General features: G+C 38.9%; 1 protein-coding gene across 1 annotated transcript in view; it reads right to left on the minus strand.

Annotated features, from left to right (window-relative positions):
• Lrp6 (LDL receptor related protein 6) overlaps positions 1–17,213 on the minus strand; it is a 131,215-nt gene that overhangs the window by 16,166 nt on the left and 97,836 nt on the right. Inside the window, exons 13-17 of the mRNA XM_041632490.1 lie at positions 14,082–14,284; positions 11,910–12,121; positions 10,613–10,803; positions 7,823–8,032; positions 6,132–6,257 (exon numbers count right to left, since the gene is read on the minus strand). Coding sequence (XP_041488424.1) covers positions 6,132–6,257; positions 7,823–8,032; positions 10,613–10,803; positions 11,910–12,121; positions 14,082–14,284 — 942 coding nt within the window. The remainder of the gene's footprint in view (positions 1–6,131; positions 6,258–7,822; positions 8,033–10,612; positions 10,804–11,909; positions 12,122–14,081; positions 14,285–17,213) is intronic.

The following is a 17,213-nucleotide window of genomic DNA, read 5'->3' on the forward strand; positions in this document are numbered from 1 at the left end:
CCTCAAAAACATCAGTTTGTTCTTGGAATGTGTTTTTGTGCCCTTCCCCGGTGTAGTGGATAGGAGTGAGTTTACTTCAGATTATTCATTACAACTGGCTATTGTTATTTGTTTAAATGCCTCTATGGAAAAATGTTTCTGCCACATGTGGCTTGTCTGTGGCCTTGTCCTTGTGATTGGACACTTTACCCATGCGATTCCTATTAACCCTTGGAGTACAAATTGTCTGATCTCTGAATAAAGTTGGCCACGGCATAAGACTTTTGTCTGCCTCATTTATCAGCTCCATTGCCCCAGGTCCCACTCAGAGCAGTAAACAGGTGAGAACTGCTGTAATAACTCTAAAATAGCATTTGCATTTTTCACATCTGCACTGATACTACAGAAGGAATTGTGGGTAAATTGCAGGGACCTTAGAAGACTCAAGGCAGTTGTTCCACAGTAGTAGGAGTCCCCATAAGCCACACAGCCAAGAAACCACAACTTTAATGAGCAAAAAAGGCCAGTTTCTCTTAGGAGTGCTTTTGATGGTCTTGATAGCATATCCCTGGGATCCCAGCACTTTGGAGGTACATGAAAAGGACTCATGGTGAAATGTTAATTGTTAAAAAGTCAAGTCTCAAGTTCATTATTGTTGAAAAACTGAGGTAAATGTTAAGTTCACACTGCACATCTAAGCAGGATCTAACTAGGCTGGTTTTAATAGGCAAGCATCTGCTCACACGTAAACATAAATCAAAACGGAGTACCGTTTTTATCTGAAAAAAATGAGCTATAGGGAAGCTGTACTCACACTCAGGTGTTTCGCAGGAATTTAACAAAAAACTGAATGAGCTATTACCAAACAAACAAACCAAATAAAAACAATGTCTGGTTTTATAGCTAATCATAAAACAGGAACTTGGGATCAGAGATTCAAGTTCTAGAAAATCTGGATGTAACACGGAATACCTACAGTTCAGTAGCACGCACAGATTCTTCTTGTGAGGGTGAGCACTAACAAATGTCAGTTTCTGATACTGCACAATGAAAGAGGCCAAAATCATTTTCTAGGTATGAGTGGGTGCCTGCACCTAAGTATGTACAGTTTCCTGGAGTCCATGGAAGCCAGGGCATTAGCTACTCCAGACTTGTGGTTACAGATGTCAGTGCACTACCACAGGGGGCTAGAAAACAAATGTGGCTTCTCTGAAAGAGCAGCAAGTACACAAACCATCTCAAGCCCTCTAGGAACTTCTGAATGGAATTCTAATACTTACAAAGGACTAAGTTCTGAAACTATAAAATGTCATATAAAATCTACAGAAAATAACTAGATGGGCACTGCTGGGCATGGTGCTGTCCATAAACAATTTTGGCAACTGGGAGACTGAAGATTTCAAGTTTACGAGTAGTCAGATGGGGTACATAAAGAGATCTTGTCTCAAACAATAATAACAACAATAAAAATCATCGTCAGGGGAAGAGCAAAGTTGGGGGTGGGGGTTGAGGCAATGTCTCATTTTGTAGTCCAAGCTTGCTCAAACTCACATTAATCCTGGCTTAGCCTCCTAAATTCAGGGATTACAGGCACAATCTACCACATGCAGCCTTCTTTTCTTTTCCTCCCCATTACCTCCCCTTCCATCTCCTTTTTGTTGTGTGTATGTACACATGTATGTACAAGTGTATGTCCATGTTTATATAGATGATGTGGGATTCCCCTCTGTATGCTATGAATATGTTTTATTACCACTGGTTGATAAAGAAGCTGCTTCAGTATATAGCAGGGCAGAATACAGTCAGGCTGGAAGAGATACAGAGAATGAGTAGGTGGAGTCAGGGAAAAGCCATGTAGCTACTGAAGGAGTTAGATACCTCAGAGCCTTACAGGTAAACCATGAGCCTCATGGTAAAAATATAAAATAATAGGAATGGGTTAATTTAAGATGTAAGACTTAGCTAGAAATATACCTAAGCTATTGGCCAAACAGTGTTAAAATTAATATAGTTTCTGTGTGATTATTCACATCTGGGTAGCCAGGAAACAAACAAGCAGTCTCCGGCTACATATACAGGTACTGGTCAGAAGAGGATGTTGAGAGTCCTGCTCTATTGCTCTCTGCGTAAGACAGTCTCTCACTAAACCTGCAGCTACACTGGTAGTCAGCAAGCCTCACTGATCTCCTACCTCTCCACAACACTAGGGTCACAGGTACACACAGCCATGCTTATTATTTTTTACTTATTTATTATATTTTACTTTTTACATGGGTGTTTGAAATCCTCATGTTTGTGCCACAAATGCTCTTACCTACTGAGTCATCATCTCAGAGCACTCCCCACACTCCTGCTTTTCTTTTTAAGAGTCAAGGTTTCATGTTTTTCTACTAAACTTCTGAGCTCAAATAATTCACAACCAACCAAGTAGCTTAAACTGGCACCACAGGTACATGCCATCACACAAACAACATATGTGTGTATATATACATGCATATGTGTGTGTGTGTATATGCGTATATACATCTTTGGTAGTACTGGGAGTAGAACTCAAGGATTTTGCTTATACCAGATGAGCATCTATCACTGAGCTATATTCTTAGCTCAACACACATTTTAATAAAGAAACATAAATTAATGTTACAATCAAACCTACAAGAAACTACTGATTGTCAAGATTTGGTGTAGAACTCAACATGCACAGAAGTTTTATTAAAAATTAAATATCAACAGTTCCTTACAAGAGAGTAACTGCAGTGTTACATAATCAACTATGACTTAGCAACAAAAAAGTGCTGACACATTTGATATATTATTGGATCTCAAAAACATATTATGTAAGGAGACTCTAAAGCCCAAAAGATTACATGCCATGATTCCACTGATAATGTTCAAGAAACTAACTCTGTATGGAGCAACAGTCTGAAGAGCAGGTGCTTTTACTAGAGAATTGTCTGGTAAGCACACAAAGGCGCCTTCCTTTTCCTTTCTTTTCTTTCTGTCCCTCCCTCTGTCTCCTCCTTTCCCTTCTCTTCTCTGCAGTGGAGAACTGAGACAAGTTCCCACTAAAGAGCCCAGTTCAGATTCTAATTCATTCTGTGGCCCAGTGCTGGATCACAGGGCATGTATCACTGTGCACATTTTCTTCTGTGACTGCTCTGACCTTTCTTTCCCACTGGTTTTTGTTGCTGTTGCTGTTATTCTGAGAAGAGACCTCACATTGCCCAGGCTGACCGCCATCTCCCAAGAGTACTTAACAGTAACACTCCATATCTTGGGTCAGGTGACAACACAGCTGTATATTTTTCTAACTTGCTATTTGTTTTACATACAAACAGAAAATGTACTTTATCAGCAAAAAATTATGTCCCTTTAAAAAGACATCGGTGGCGCACGCCTTTAATCCCAGCACTAGGGAGGCAGAGGCAGGCGGATCTCTGTGAGTTCGAGGCCAGCCTGGCCTACAAGAGCTAGTTCCAGGACAGGAACCAAAAGCTACGGAGAAACCCTGTCTCGAAAAATCAAAAAAAAAAAAAAAAAAAAAAAAAAAAAGACATCTATTGGAAGATGAGATCATGATTCAGTTTATCTGTTAGCACAGTGAGAAATTTCCTCAGGATTTGTTGTTAAAGCAAGTTTAGTGTTCTGTACAGAAACAGAATTTTACCAATTTAACCATTCAATGGTATCTAGTTCAACAATATTAAATATGTCTACATTAATCTGCAAGGTTTGATTTTGTCTTAATTTATTAATTTTCTAATAACTTTTTCCTTTTACATAATGTCTCCCTGAATTGTCCAAGCTAGCCTCAGATTCGTAAGAGCTTCTCCAAGGAAATTACAAGCACATACTCCATGCCTAGCAATGTTTCCTCTTTCCTTCCCTTTATTTCAAATTCTAGAGCTTAAGTTTTCTGTACAGATTACATCTCTGAAGAGGAACACCCTAGCATCCTATAGCAGTCAATTCCTTCCAGAAGAGGATATTCTGATTTTCAGTCACACAAAGTAGCTCTGCCTCCTCTTGAAGTAACATCATGGAATGTTATGTTTTCGTGTGTGTCTAGATCTTTAGTGACAAAAATTCTGAGGTTCAGTATTATAGTCAAGTGTGCATCAGAATCACTTCCATGTTCTCAAATTGTATGCACTACCTTGAACTTTAAGTTTCTGTAATGTAAGCAGAATTCATTGCACTGCTATTGAGACTATCTTTGAAAAGTCAGAAAAATAAAATGTATTTGTAATCCTGTTTTATCACTACTTTTTATATTCTGAATATATATTTTCTTTAAATCTTGCTTTAAAGAAATGCATCTCTTTAAAAATGTTTTTAAAGAAGAAAACACTTTCTAATAGTAAACTGCAATGCACAGAACAGAACCCAAGGCCTCACATGAACTGGCAAGTGCTGTATTGCTCAACTACACTCCTAGAAAAAAAACATCACTGCAGTAAGATTTTTATCCCAGGTACAGTGGCAGAGACTGTGTGGTCCCAGTCATTAAGGAGGCTGATACAGGAGAACCAATTAAGCCTGGCAGTGCAGATTAGCCAACAACAAAGTCAGACTCTATTTCAAAAAAATGTCAAAGATTCCAACTCAACAGCTCCACAATCTATTAGTACATGGCCTTAAAATGGGAAACATTTAAGATACTAACTGAAGGGCTGGTGGTGAGTCAGTATTACAAAGAAACAAACAAATCAAAATAACAACCCATTTTCCCCTTACACCAAATACATTTTTTTTTTTTTTTGATTTTCGAGACAGGGCTTCTCCGTAGCTTTTGGTTCCTGTCTTGCTAGCTCTTGTAGACCAGGCTGGCCTTGAACTCAGAGACCCGCCTGCCTCCCAAGTGCTGGGATTAAAGGCGTGCGCCATTACCGCCCGGCTCCAAATACATTTTTATATCAGCTTCATAATTATAATATTTAGTAAGTGAGTAACTTAGGCTGGAGATAAAGCTCAGCAGTAGAATACTACTAGGTTCAATACTCAGCACTAAAAAAATTTTAACTCAGCTGCTATATTTAACAATTTTTCAAATAATAGAAACTAGATTCTTTTAAATTGCACTTTTGCAGGTAACAGCATGCCACAATTGTTTTTCTTCAATTAAAATTAACTGTGAATTATCTCCAGGAAGAAGACTTCTTAATGAGAAGTATGAACATTATCATGGTACCCAGCACTGCCACACTGTGAATTAACAAAAGAGCACACCAATTTGTTATGCTTCAAGAGTGACTACACACTGAGGAGAGGGCACACTAGGTGTGAACATGAGGACCTGAGGTGAGAACCCACACGAGGCTGGAAGTGGTAGTGTGTATCTGTAAACCCAGTTTGCCTATGGAAGGTAGAAAGTAGGCAGGAGAATCCCCAGTAGCTTACAGGCCTGCCAGCCTGGAGTGCAGTGATAAACAGACACTTCATCTCAAAGTGGAAGATGAAGAGAAACACTGAAGCTGTCTTCTGTACTCGCATATGTTAACAGGCATGTGTGTACCCTACATACATGCATACATATACACCATAGGGCTTTTTAATTTTCTTTTATTGTCAGTTTTTATTTTTGTTTTTGCTCTTTTTTAAAATAACAGGAAATCCTGATGGGTTTGAACAAAAGAATATTCTTTTCACTGGACACACTCCAAACAATGACACTTATACCAACAAAATCTAGAATTCAACGGGTGAAGACCAGAGTGAATTCATCTTACTCTGGTGGGGAAGTTACTGTATTATTAGGAAATATAATTCATAGGCTGAAAATATCATCAACACATATATAATAAAATACTATTTGACTTATTAAAAACAGGGAACTCCTATCATCTGCCACAAAGAAACGAGCCTAGAGACAGAATGTTAAAGGAAGGCACAGAACAGTGCACATCACACAATTCCGTTTGTATGTGCAATGTATAGAATCCAAACACACGGAAAAGAGTTTGTTAAAATGGATCATTGGAGGCTGGAGTAGTAGGGACAAGTCTGGGGAGCAGAGAGGAAAGAAGACAAGTCTGGTAAGTGTACAAATGGCCAATTAAGTCAGGAAAAATAGCCATTTCACTGCCTAGCCATAGATAGCTAGATAAGATGTAGAATATTGGCTTGCACAAGAAAGATTTTAACATCTTTACCTCCACAAGACAGCTCATCCTGAAGCAGAACTAGGTGCATGGGGCAAGAGCATCTTGTAGTACCATCTCCTTTTACAAGGCAAATATGGGAACAGCCACCATTATCCTGGGCACAAGGGTGCTGTCCTGGAAAACAATGTAATTATCAAAATCAATGACTTACGAACCACAAACAATATTAAATATAAAATAAGTCCTGATTTTATTTCTGTACAGTGTAATTCCACACTCTATCCCTATGTAACCTATAACAGAATATCTATGTATAACCACTGCATGGAGGAGGAGAAATAAGATAGGAGTCTTAATTGTCTGAGCTAGTTTTAAACTCTTAGGTTCAAGTGATCCTCTTATCTCAGCCTCTAAAACTACTGAGATTACAAGTATGCACAACATCTAGTATGTTATGTAGATATGTATATTTCATCTTAAAACATTATAATAAAGGGCTGGGAGAAATGCTCCATGTAAGAGTCCTTGGCATAAGTGACATCCTGGGTTCAATCCTCAGCATAAACAGCAACAAAGCTAAATAATATGATGAATAAAACTATGAAAGAAATACAATGAATAAAACTTAGCTATGATAGGCTTATGTTAACTTTTTAGCTAAAATATTAGCTGATCTTAATGCTGTATACCTATATTTCAGTACTTGGGAAGAAGAGGCAGGAGGAGCCCGTAAGTTAAGACCAGGACTGTTTACACAGCAAGTTCCAGGCCAGCCAGAACCACACAACAAGACCTGGTTTCAAAAAAGCCAAATAATAAAACAAAATGATTTATAGAACTAGAAAAATTGCTAGGGGTGATTGTTGACACTTACATAGTTTTATTTTTAAAACTGAGACTTCTAAAGATTTTAACTGAGAACTTTTACTTCTAACAGATAAAATTATTTCACTTTTAAAAGCATATTTTAATATAGAATTTGTAGAAAATTAAAGTCAGCAGAAGGAAAAACTTGATGGTCACATGGAACTGAAACAGACAAAATTACTTGCTTGTTCAATTGCCAAAGACAGTGTGATAAAGATCTAATTTCCTCTCACTTGGGTGAAGCAGAAAGATAAGACATTAGGCGACTTTTCAAGATTTACTTCACAACCTGTACTTATGAAGTCACTGCTCTGAATTTTCTATTTAGCTTGGGTTACAAACAACCCGACCTTGGCTATTACAGTATCATTATCATTATGCAATACAGCCCTCAATTATAATCTGTTTTCTATCAATAATATAGGTGCTACATCAATCTGTGTTGATATTGAGATTGTCAACTATTTACAAAGTAGATTTGAATATGTATCAACAGAGATAGTTCTCAGTCTTTCAAATATACAATGCTATCATTTATCTACTTGTCTGAAGACCAAACCCAGGGCTTGTGGGTACTAAGCAAGTGCTTTACCACTGAGCTACACCCCAGGTCTTAGTTTTATGGACACTAGGTCTAGCTAGATAGTCCAAGCTGGTTTTAAGCGCTCAATCTTTCTGCCTCCACCCCTTGAGTACTAGGATTTCAGAAGTATACTACTTCACCTGCTCCATGATAATTTTGATAAACCAAAATTATACTGCTTATGTTATTAGAAAGTTCAATAAAGAAGAAAAATTATGTCAAAAAGCCACAGAACCATGTCTTGTTCTTACAACACCCACAGTGCTCTTTGGCTGTCCACCTCACTTACTGTATTCGTGAAGGTTCAGCTCCTTTACTGCATGAATGTCACTCAACTGAGCGATTCGAGCCTGGACCTTGGTTCTTCCTTCTCGACCAGTCATGTCAATTTTTTCAATCATTTGCTGCTGCTTATCAATCCAATAGAGCCAGTTTTCAAACACGGTCAGACCCACAGGCTGCAAGATATTAGAGTCTTCTAGCACTATCCTGTTGGCACCTTGGAAAAGGAAAACATTCAACAGCAATGATTTGTGTAGCCAAATCCCACTTTCAACAGTTATCCAATGGATACCAAGTAGATCCTAAAGGTATGGAAAATACAAGTGCTGCACCACAAGACTTAAATGCACCAGAAAATGGTGCTAACCCAGACACGTGCATCAAGGGATTAATCCCCAACACAAGGGATTTTCCTGTTATGAAATGCAGCAAAGATCTTGGGACAGCCGGTTTCAATCTGTTTTTAGCAGAATCCATTTTTGAATTAAATTTTATGAAAAATTAACACAATAAAGCAGATGAAAACAATGCTTGTCTGGGTGAAGCAGAGGAGGTAAGGCCAGGGTTCTGTGGTTCGTATCTACCGCTTTCTGAAAACATCTGAGACATCAAAAAACAACGCCACTCTCACTCTACCTGGCTTCTCAGAACACACAAAGTCCGCCTGACACACAGGTTATGGACTAATCCTATAAAATCCTGGACTCGATGCCCAAGAACAGTGATACAAAGAAAGGGAGATTAGCTTCTGGATGATGTACTATTACTGAAGCATGCACAGTAATTCTTGGTTGTCATCCATGCTCTCAGAGGATCTCAGAACATACTCTCTGAGGAAAAAGGAGGACCATATACAACATCAAAAGTTTTATGTAATATAACTCAGAGATGTGTAAGAATTTCTAGTGTGTGTTGTGAAAGAGAGAGAGAGAGAGAGAGAGAGAGAGAGAGAGAGAGAGAAACACTGAGGATTGAACCCAAGGCCTTGCTTATGCTAGGCAAGTGCTCTAGCACTTAGCTACATGATTCCTAGAACCCAAATGGCACCTCATTCATCTGTAACCCCAGTCACAGGGTATCCACTACCTCATTTGGCCTCCATAGGTACCAGGTACACATGTGCTACACAGACATGCATTCAGGCAAAACCTATTTTTTTTTTAACTTATGTCTCAAAACAGTGGAAAGGACAGATTGTCTAGTCAATAATGCTGACTAAGTAGACAAAACTGCAAGGTTTCTTGTCTTATCAGCAAACGGAGGCTCTATGAATCTGTAAACAAAGTCCAAGATGACTACCGACAGAAACTCCACTAAACAAAGCCAAGGTTGGTTAACAGGCAGATTCTCCGTCACCATAAATGCACCTTAACAGTGAATTCATATTTTGAATACACAAATTTTTTTTTAGAAATTCAGAATGGAAATGGAAGATGGGTACAGTGGTATATAACCACAATCTCTGGGGTTCAAGGGCACAAGCAGGCAGGGACAGCTCAAGTTTTTGGCCAGTGTGGTCAAAGGAGCAAGGCTTTCTTTAAAAGAAGGGGTGGGACAGCAAGAAACAGGGAAATGTAAACTATCAATCAATGCAAAGAAGTTTTGTTCAATTTCAATAAATAAGGTAAAGAATTGCTAATAATTGTACATTTTAAACTCCTGGACTTGTCAAAACCTCCAACACTACCATGTGCTAGAGAGACAATTCTCATACAATGTTGATGGGTTCTTTAGACTGGTTTACAACTTGGAGAGAATCCATACTTGTCTCTATATATCAGTACAAGTGTGTGTGCTATTTATTGTCTATATTGCATAGAAATTTCACCACTACTTTTAGGCCACAGGAAGGTTCATGCAGCACTGTGGGGACTGTTTGGCTTTTGTTTTGTTTTTGATACAGGTTCTTAGAATTAGTCCAGACAGGTCTCAAAATAAGAACCTTCCCCCTTCTGTTTCCAAGTGCTGAAATTACAAGCAGTTAATCACAACTGCTTTGAGTGGCATTGACAGTCCATATACTGACATGCTACAATGTACTTTCTCCATGAAAGACTATCACAAATAATGATCAGTGGTGACTCTTAGTATTTCTGTGAGACAATCATCCAGAAGAGAAATGGCCAAATCAAAGGTTCTAAGTTCCATTACCACCCTTGGGAGAGTATGTTATTTTTACCATCCTGGCAAGTGCTGGGCATAATAAACCTTAACATACTTTCACCACTCTGATCAAAACAAATAATTTATTATTTCAGTTTTATTTTCCTGGTCTCTAATAAGGCCATACATAAACCAGACACCACTGAATTATGATAGAAGAGGTGACTATGATTACAAACAAGACCACAGAGAAGCAAAGGGTTAAAGTGAAGACTTTGTTAAGGGTGAGCAGGTTTTTCCTAAAGTGAGAATGCTCTGAAGACTAAGAAGAAACATTAGGAACACACTTCAGAACACTCTCTGCATATGGAAAAGTGCTTCTGAAAGTTTACGACATGGAAAAAGGAGCAAAGAGACCAACCGTAGGCTGGAGTTTAGAGAGAACAGAATGTAAAAGTAGAGCAGAAGAATTAGTAAAAAACGAAAAAAAAAAAAACATAATTTTCAGAACACTAAAACTGCTGAATACTTAGAGAATGAGGGAAGTAATATCAAAGATCTCCCTTACTAACATAATGTAGAATAAAGAATAAAATTATAATCATGCATAAAAATAACAAAAGAAAAATACAAATTCACAGTAGTGAAATCATCTTAAAACTCAAATCAAAATACAGAAACAGTTTTGGGGTACCTGAGAGATCACTGCTTTCAATTCGCCGAAGATCTGAATCAGCCCAGAAGAGCTTGCCCAGCCTACTATCAAGTGCCAAAGCAATTGGTTTACTTAAGCCACTGAAAAAGAGGACCTCCCGCTCTGTTCCATCCAAAGCAGCCCGTTCAATTTTAGGAGATCTTTCCTGAAGATTGGTAAAATACATATACCTGAAGATAACAGGAGAAAATAAAAAAAAGTACTGAAGAATCAAGACAAACTGAGGGTACTAAGAAGTTTTCAGAGTCAAATTTCACAGATTAAAAAAAAAAGAAAAATCAATATCCAGAGAGATTTAGTTATAAAATTTTAAAGCATTTCTCCAATTCAGCATTTTAATTACTAGTGAGACACATAAATCATTTATAAGTTTCACCCCTTTTCTGTAACTCTAGACGTAAGCCATTTCCTTGTTATTAACACCTTTATCATCTACTGAGATACAACTGAACACTGGATTTTTTTAAATCAAATGCAAAATTCTATTAAATAAAAGACATATTTATTAGTTATTTACAATGTAGCTGAAGGTTTAGTAATAACTACGTAACTGGAAAGGAATAAACATGAGTAAAGAGACACAGAGTGAACCCTGAAATTCCAGAAGTGGGAGGATCATATCTGGCTAGGGTATGAAAGAGGTCAAGAAAAGCTAAGTACACAGAAGATGTGGTGGTATAATGGTGGTGCGGGAGAATTGTCTGTATTCTGTCAATCATGTATTTTAATAAAACGCTGATTGGCCAGGCAGGAAGTATAGGCGGGTCAACCAGACAGGAAGTAGAGGTAGGGTGATGAGAACTGGAGAATGCTGGAAAGGAGGAAGCCCATTCCCCCCAGTCCTGTCCAGAACACCAAAGAAGCAACATGTGACATGCCCCACCGAAAAAGGTACTGAGCCACATGGCTAACATAAGAATAATGGGTTAATACAAGCTACAAGAGCTAATAAGAAGACTGAGCTAATGGGCCAATCAGCTTTATAACTTACAGAGATCTCTGTGTGATTTTCTTTGGGGCTTGCTGGCTTTTGGGGGAATCCGGGCACGGCAGAAACCCAAACAAGCAGGTTCCTTCTTGTTACAAAATGGTCCTGGGGTATGGGTGGGATTTAGAACTAAACCAATTAAAGAACTCTAGGCAGTAAAATCAGAAAAAGCATAAGAAAATGCAGGGCCAAGCACATGGGAAACATTAAGTGGAGTTGTTAGCTGGAGCAGGGAGGACAGAGAGGCATCAGAGGCGAGAGTCTCTGCCTACAGCTTCTGTAACGCACCCTTTCTCGGGGTTCACCACAATGGCTCGAGGTCTGTCTTGCTCGCCTTTTAGAACCACTCCAATTGATCGGCCATCTAATCTTGTCACATCAATGACATTGGTAGCTTCACAGGTCCAGTAGATGTAACGGCTATAGATATCAATGCTGAGGTCATAGGGCTGTATTTCCAGGTTCTGATTTGGAACTGAGCTTACAACTACAGTAAAACCCTAAAGAAAGAGAAACACACAAATTAGATTCCACACCAGACAACTACAAGGCCATGAACACAACTCTTAACTTGTGTGGTCACACCTCAGAAGGGTATCTGGTCTTTGGGGACATTTCTTAAAGACAGGGTTTTATGAGTGATATACCTGCCTGTTAACATACATTTCAAATATCCACTTGGGCTATTTTATGGAGAAGATGCTGAAGACAGCATAGATAGTCCAGGAACCTGACAATGTTTTGACCAGAGGGGGGTAACAGTTTTTCCCCATAAACACCCGTGACTCCAATCACAATGTGGAGACACCTCTAGAGCAGTAGCTCTCAACTAAGCAGACACTGCATCCACAGGCACTGAGAATATCCAGAGATATTTCAGTATTGAGATGTGAAAAACCTCCTACTGCCAACTACTGGGTGAAGACCAAGAATGTTTCTAATATCCTGAAGTCCATATTTAGGGCAGCCCTCCTAGAAACTATTTTTTTTAATATTTATTTATTTAATATTCTGTCTGTGTGTATGTCTGCAGGCCAGAAGAGGGCACTAGACCTCATTACAGATGGTTGTGAGCCACCATGTGGTTGCTGGGAATTGAACTCAGGACCTTTGGAAAAGCAGGCAGTGCTCTTAACCGCTGAGCCATCTCTCCAGCCCCCCTAGAAACTATTTGGACACAGGGTCTTACTCTATAGGCCAGGAGCTTCCATTTTTAAGCTTCATGCTAGGACTACTGCCTGACTACAAATTAATAATAGTAATAGTAGTAGTAATTTTTTTCTTACAAAGTCAACCAAAAGTAGATTTCTCTATTTTGTCCAAATAAATTTTATTTCATTTACTAGGATTCTGAGTTAGTATAGTGTTTTTAAAAGTTACTTAATTTATTTGCTGTATTTTTGGCTGTATAATTCTCCCTACCAGTTATGTGCCACTAGTACTGGCCTAGGTAGTACAAGGTACAGCTGGAGTATAAAGTATGACCTCATTGTTAAATGATCCCTCAGCACTCCTTTATCTACCACCTTCCTTGTTTTTATTGTAAGGTTAGACAGCAAAATAGAGTAATATTTCCCCTAAATTTTAACATTCAAAATCCAATTTAACATCTTTGCCACAAGGAGACAACAGAGAGCTATTGTAACCTTAAGTTTATACTTATTGGCCCCAGGAAAAAGGAATTATAACTAAAAGTACTGAAATCCATGGTGGTACATAGGCACGGTTAAGATCGATAGTTTTATCATTCTCATTCCCAATTCCCCAAATAAAAAATAAAAAAAAAATAGAATCATAAAAAATATCAACACATGGTTGATATTTTTAATTTTACTAAGATTATCCTGTTTCTTAATCAATGAGTCTGGTAAATAAAAGATAGTAAGTGATATAACTATTATCTATAAAAATCCCTACCATTAAACACATGGGAGCTTCACCAAAAATATTCCTAAGATTTCTAGTGAGTGATAGAGCTGGGACCAGAACAAAGGCCTACTTGATTTTTTTTTTTTGGTTTTTCGAGACAGGGTTTCTCTGTGGCTTTGGAGCCTGTCCTGGAACTAGCTCTGTAGACCAGGCTGGTCTCGAACTCACAGATATCCACCTGCCTCTGCCTCCCGAGTGCTGGGATTAAAGGCGTGCGCCACCATCGCCCGGCTTAGGCCTACTTGATTTTAACACGTGTACTACTCTGCATACAAAGGAATAATGAAGAAAAAAAATGGCACGAATGGACGTGACCAATGGTGGAAAAGTCATTAATGACCTCACTTTCCTGATAAAATTTCCAACCTGATGTCTTCATCAAATAATAATAATGTAAGTAGAATACAGGTATTTTGGATAGTAAAAAAAGTACTATCCCTAGATTTCCATGTCCCCTGTAGACAGATAAAGCAGTGTGGATGGTTAGAGCAATTCTAGTTAGAAATGGACTCCAGATTAAGCCTGAGTTACCTGGCCACCGTCTTCTTGTGCCTTTCGGATCATGTTTTGTCGAGAGTCAATCCAGTAGAGCTGCTTGTCCAAAGGGTCATAATCAATGGCCCTGACATTCCGAAGGCTGTGAATGGGAAGGATGATGTCAGGACTCTGCTGTTCATCAATCACCATGCGGTTAATGGCACTCTTCTGACTGAAGAGCAGGAAGGTAGTAGGAGCTTAAAAGAGAAAGAGCAAGTCTGAAATACAGTGACTCTGGTCTTCACCACCCCAAGGTTTGGTGAGCCTATTCCATGCATCTCCAGCAGAACAACAAATTAACACTGAGTGGAGACACCTTTGGCACACCTACTGAAACTTCCTCCAGAGCGAGAATAATCAGTACTCTGGTTATAAAGCCAGTTACAAATTGTTTCCTGTTCACTGGGCCCTGCATTTCTTATTGCTTTCTCTAGTTTTATTGCCCAGAGTTCTCGCATTGGTTTAGTTCTAAATCCCACCCATCCCCCAGGACCATTTCCCTGTTGCACCTCTGTGCAGCTTCCCTTGAGCTCGTCCACTCCCACCCAGACGGGGTTCTCCTACTTCTGGAATCCAGTGCTCACTCTGTGTCTCTTTAGCAATACTCACTCCTTTCCAGTTGGCCTTTACTTAACTATTTTTCAGTTACACAGTACTAGATCTTCATGCCTTACATACGTACTAGATCTTTGACTCCATTGTAAATAACTAATATGCATTCTTTCATTTAATAGAGCTCTTTATTTGATAAAAAAAAAAAAGGGTTCAATGCTCAGTAGCATCTGAATAGATAAGGGTAACGTTAGCAGGGAAATGGCTTACTTCCAGAGTTACAGAAAAGAGATGAAACCTATAAATGATTTGTGTGTCTCATTTTTAGTAATTAAAATGGTTAATTGGAGAAATACTTTAAAATTTTGTTGCTAAACTCTGTGGGCATTGATTTTTGCATCATCCAGCCTATTTTCCTGTCTTACAGAAATAACAGATTTTATTTTTAATGAATCATTTGATAAAGACATAAGAAGTTATAGATTTCATTTGCAGAGGAAGGAAATAAAAATGATCAAAAAAGCTAACAATAAATGCTTAGGTGGGATGCAGCTCAAGAGAGGAGACTTGCCTAGCCTACACAAGGCCCTATGTTCAAGTCCCAACATGCAGTTAGAAAAGATAGACACTTTTACATTCATCTACAATATTGAAAACAGTATTACGGTCAGGTGTAGTGGCTCTTGCCTCAAATCTGAGAGCTGTAAAAAAATAAGTCAGAAGGGTCACTGCATATGTGAGGCTGGACAGTGTAAGAAGGCATCTATAAACCAAGAACAAAAAACAGGAGCTGGAAAAATGGCTTAGTGGTTTAAAGTGCCTGCTGCTCTTGTAAAGGATGCCAGTTCAGTTCCCAGAACTCACAAGGCAGATCACAAGTATCTGTTACCCCAATTCCAGGGGAACTAACATCCTTTTTGTGACCTCCATGCGCACCAGGAAGGTACAACACACACACACACACACACACACACACACACACACACACACACACGCGCGCGCGCGCGCGCGCTCCCGTAAACATTCATACACATATAAAATAAAGTTAAAAAAAGAAAAAAACAGTAAGGGGAGGGAGTGGGAACTGGGATTGGTATGTAAAATGAGAAAGTAGTGGTTTTCTTAAATTAATTAATTTAAAAAACAGCAAGCATTTATATCTTCACTAAAAAATGTTCTGTTTCCATGGTAAGATAATACTCAACTCATAAAACTAGAAAGTGTACCAAGACAACACCTCCCTTTCCCAGGGATGGGCCTCTCATTATTTTGTGGTCATCTTCAATTCAGGAAAACATCTGAGAAGTAGAGAGGCAGGAGCCTACTGAGTGATTGATTTCACGGCTAGCCTGAGTTATATGATAAGAACCTATCTTCAAAACAAACAAACATGACATTTGGGTGTATCACCAACAACAGGAAAACCTAAAAGCATTTTAAAATCCTAATTAAAATACAGCCCACCCCCATTATTGATAAAGACAGTTTATCAGTACCAGATCCTTTATGTACTGTATTTTTCTCTATACATGTACATCTATCATAAAACTTAACTGAGGGTCTGGAGAGACGGCTCACTGGTTCAGAGCAATTGCTGTGATCCAGGAAATAAAGTGCAGTATCTGCCTACAACTGTTGCTCTTGCTGCAGTACCAGACCAGGTTCAATACCTAGTACCCACATGGTGGCTCAGTTTTCTCTAACTCGAGTTCCAGAGGATCCAATGCCCTTTTCCTATCCCCACGAGCACCAGGCACACCTGTGATCGACATGCATATATGCAGGAAAACAGGGCAATAAGAAAAAAATATAATAATATACCATAATATAATTGCCACTTTTAGCCGGGCGGTAGTGGTGCACGCCTTTAATCCCAGCACTCGCGAGGCAGAAGCAGGTAGATCTCTGGGAGTTCGAGGCCAACCTGGTCTATAAGAGCTAGTTCCAGGACAGGTTCCAAAAGCTACAGAGAAACCCTATCCCCCCCCCCCCAAAAAAAAACAATTAAAAATGCCACTCTTACTACTTTTCACTTTGGGAAAAGTATGAAGGAGAATTATCATCACCTGAATACAAGTATTCAGGATATTGTGACAGCTGATATCACAGCAGAGATGGCTGCTAAGAGCGACCAGGAGGAGAGCACATACAGAGTCGAAGCACTAGATAAAGAAATGATTCAAATCCTGGGTAGGACTGAAATAAATTACACTGTACTATTCAGAACCACATGCAATTTAAAGCTTATGCATTACTTCTGGAATTTTCCATGCATTATTTCCAGATGGAGGCTGACTACAGGTAATGGAAACCACAGGGGGAAAAAACAGCAGTGGGGGAGGGGTGTTTATAGTTTATATTCATAAATTTGATAATGATACTTTATTTTCTTGATGCTCAGCTATTACCTAAACCCAGCAGAAACATGCCCTTTTCAAGGATGTAAACACAGGAGGCCATGCCTGAATCCTTGCCTGACCCCCAATCTCCATGGCTCTTACTTGAGGCTGGGGGCTTACTTTACATTCTTGGAACTCACTGGCACTGACGAAGAAACCTGACACTTGAAACACT

The sequence above is a fragment of the Microtus oregoni genome, unplaced genomic scaffold (assembly GCF_018167655.1).
Source record: "Microtus oregoni isolate MIOR12 unplaced genomic scaffold, Mior012 000002F_ref0000024, whole genome shotgun sequence".
NCBI lineage: Eukaryota > Metazoa > Chordata > Mammalia > Rodentia > Cricetidae > Microtus > Microtus oregoni.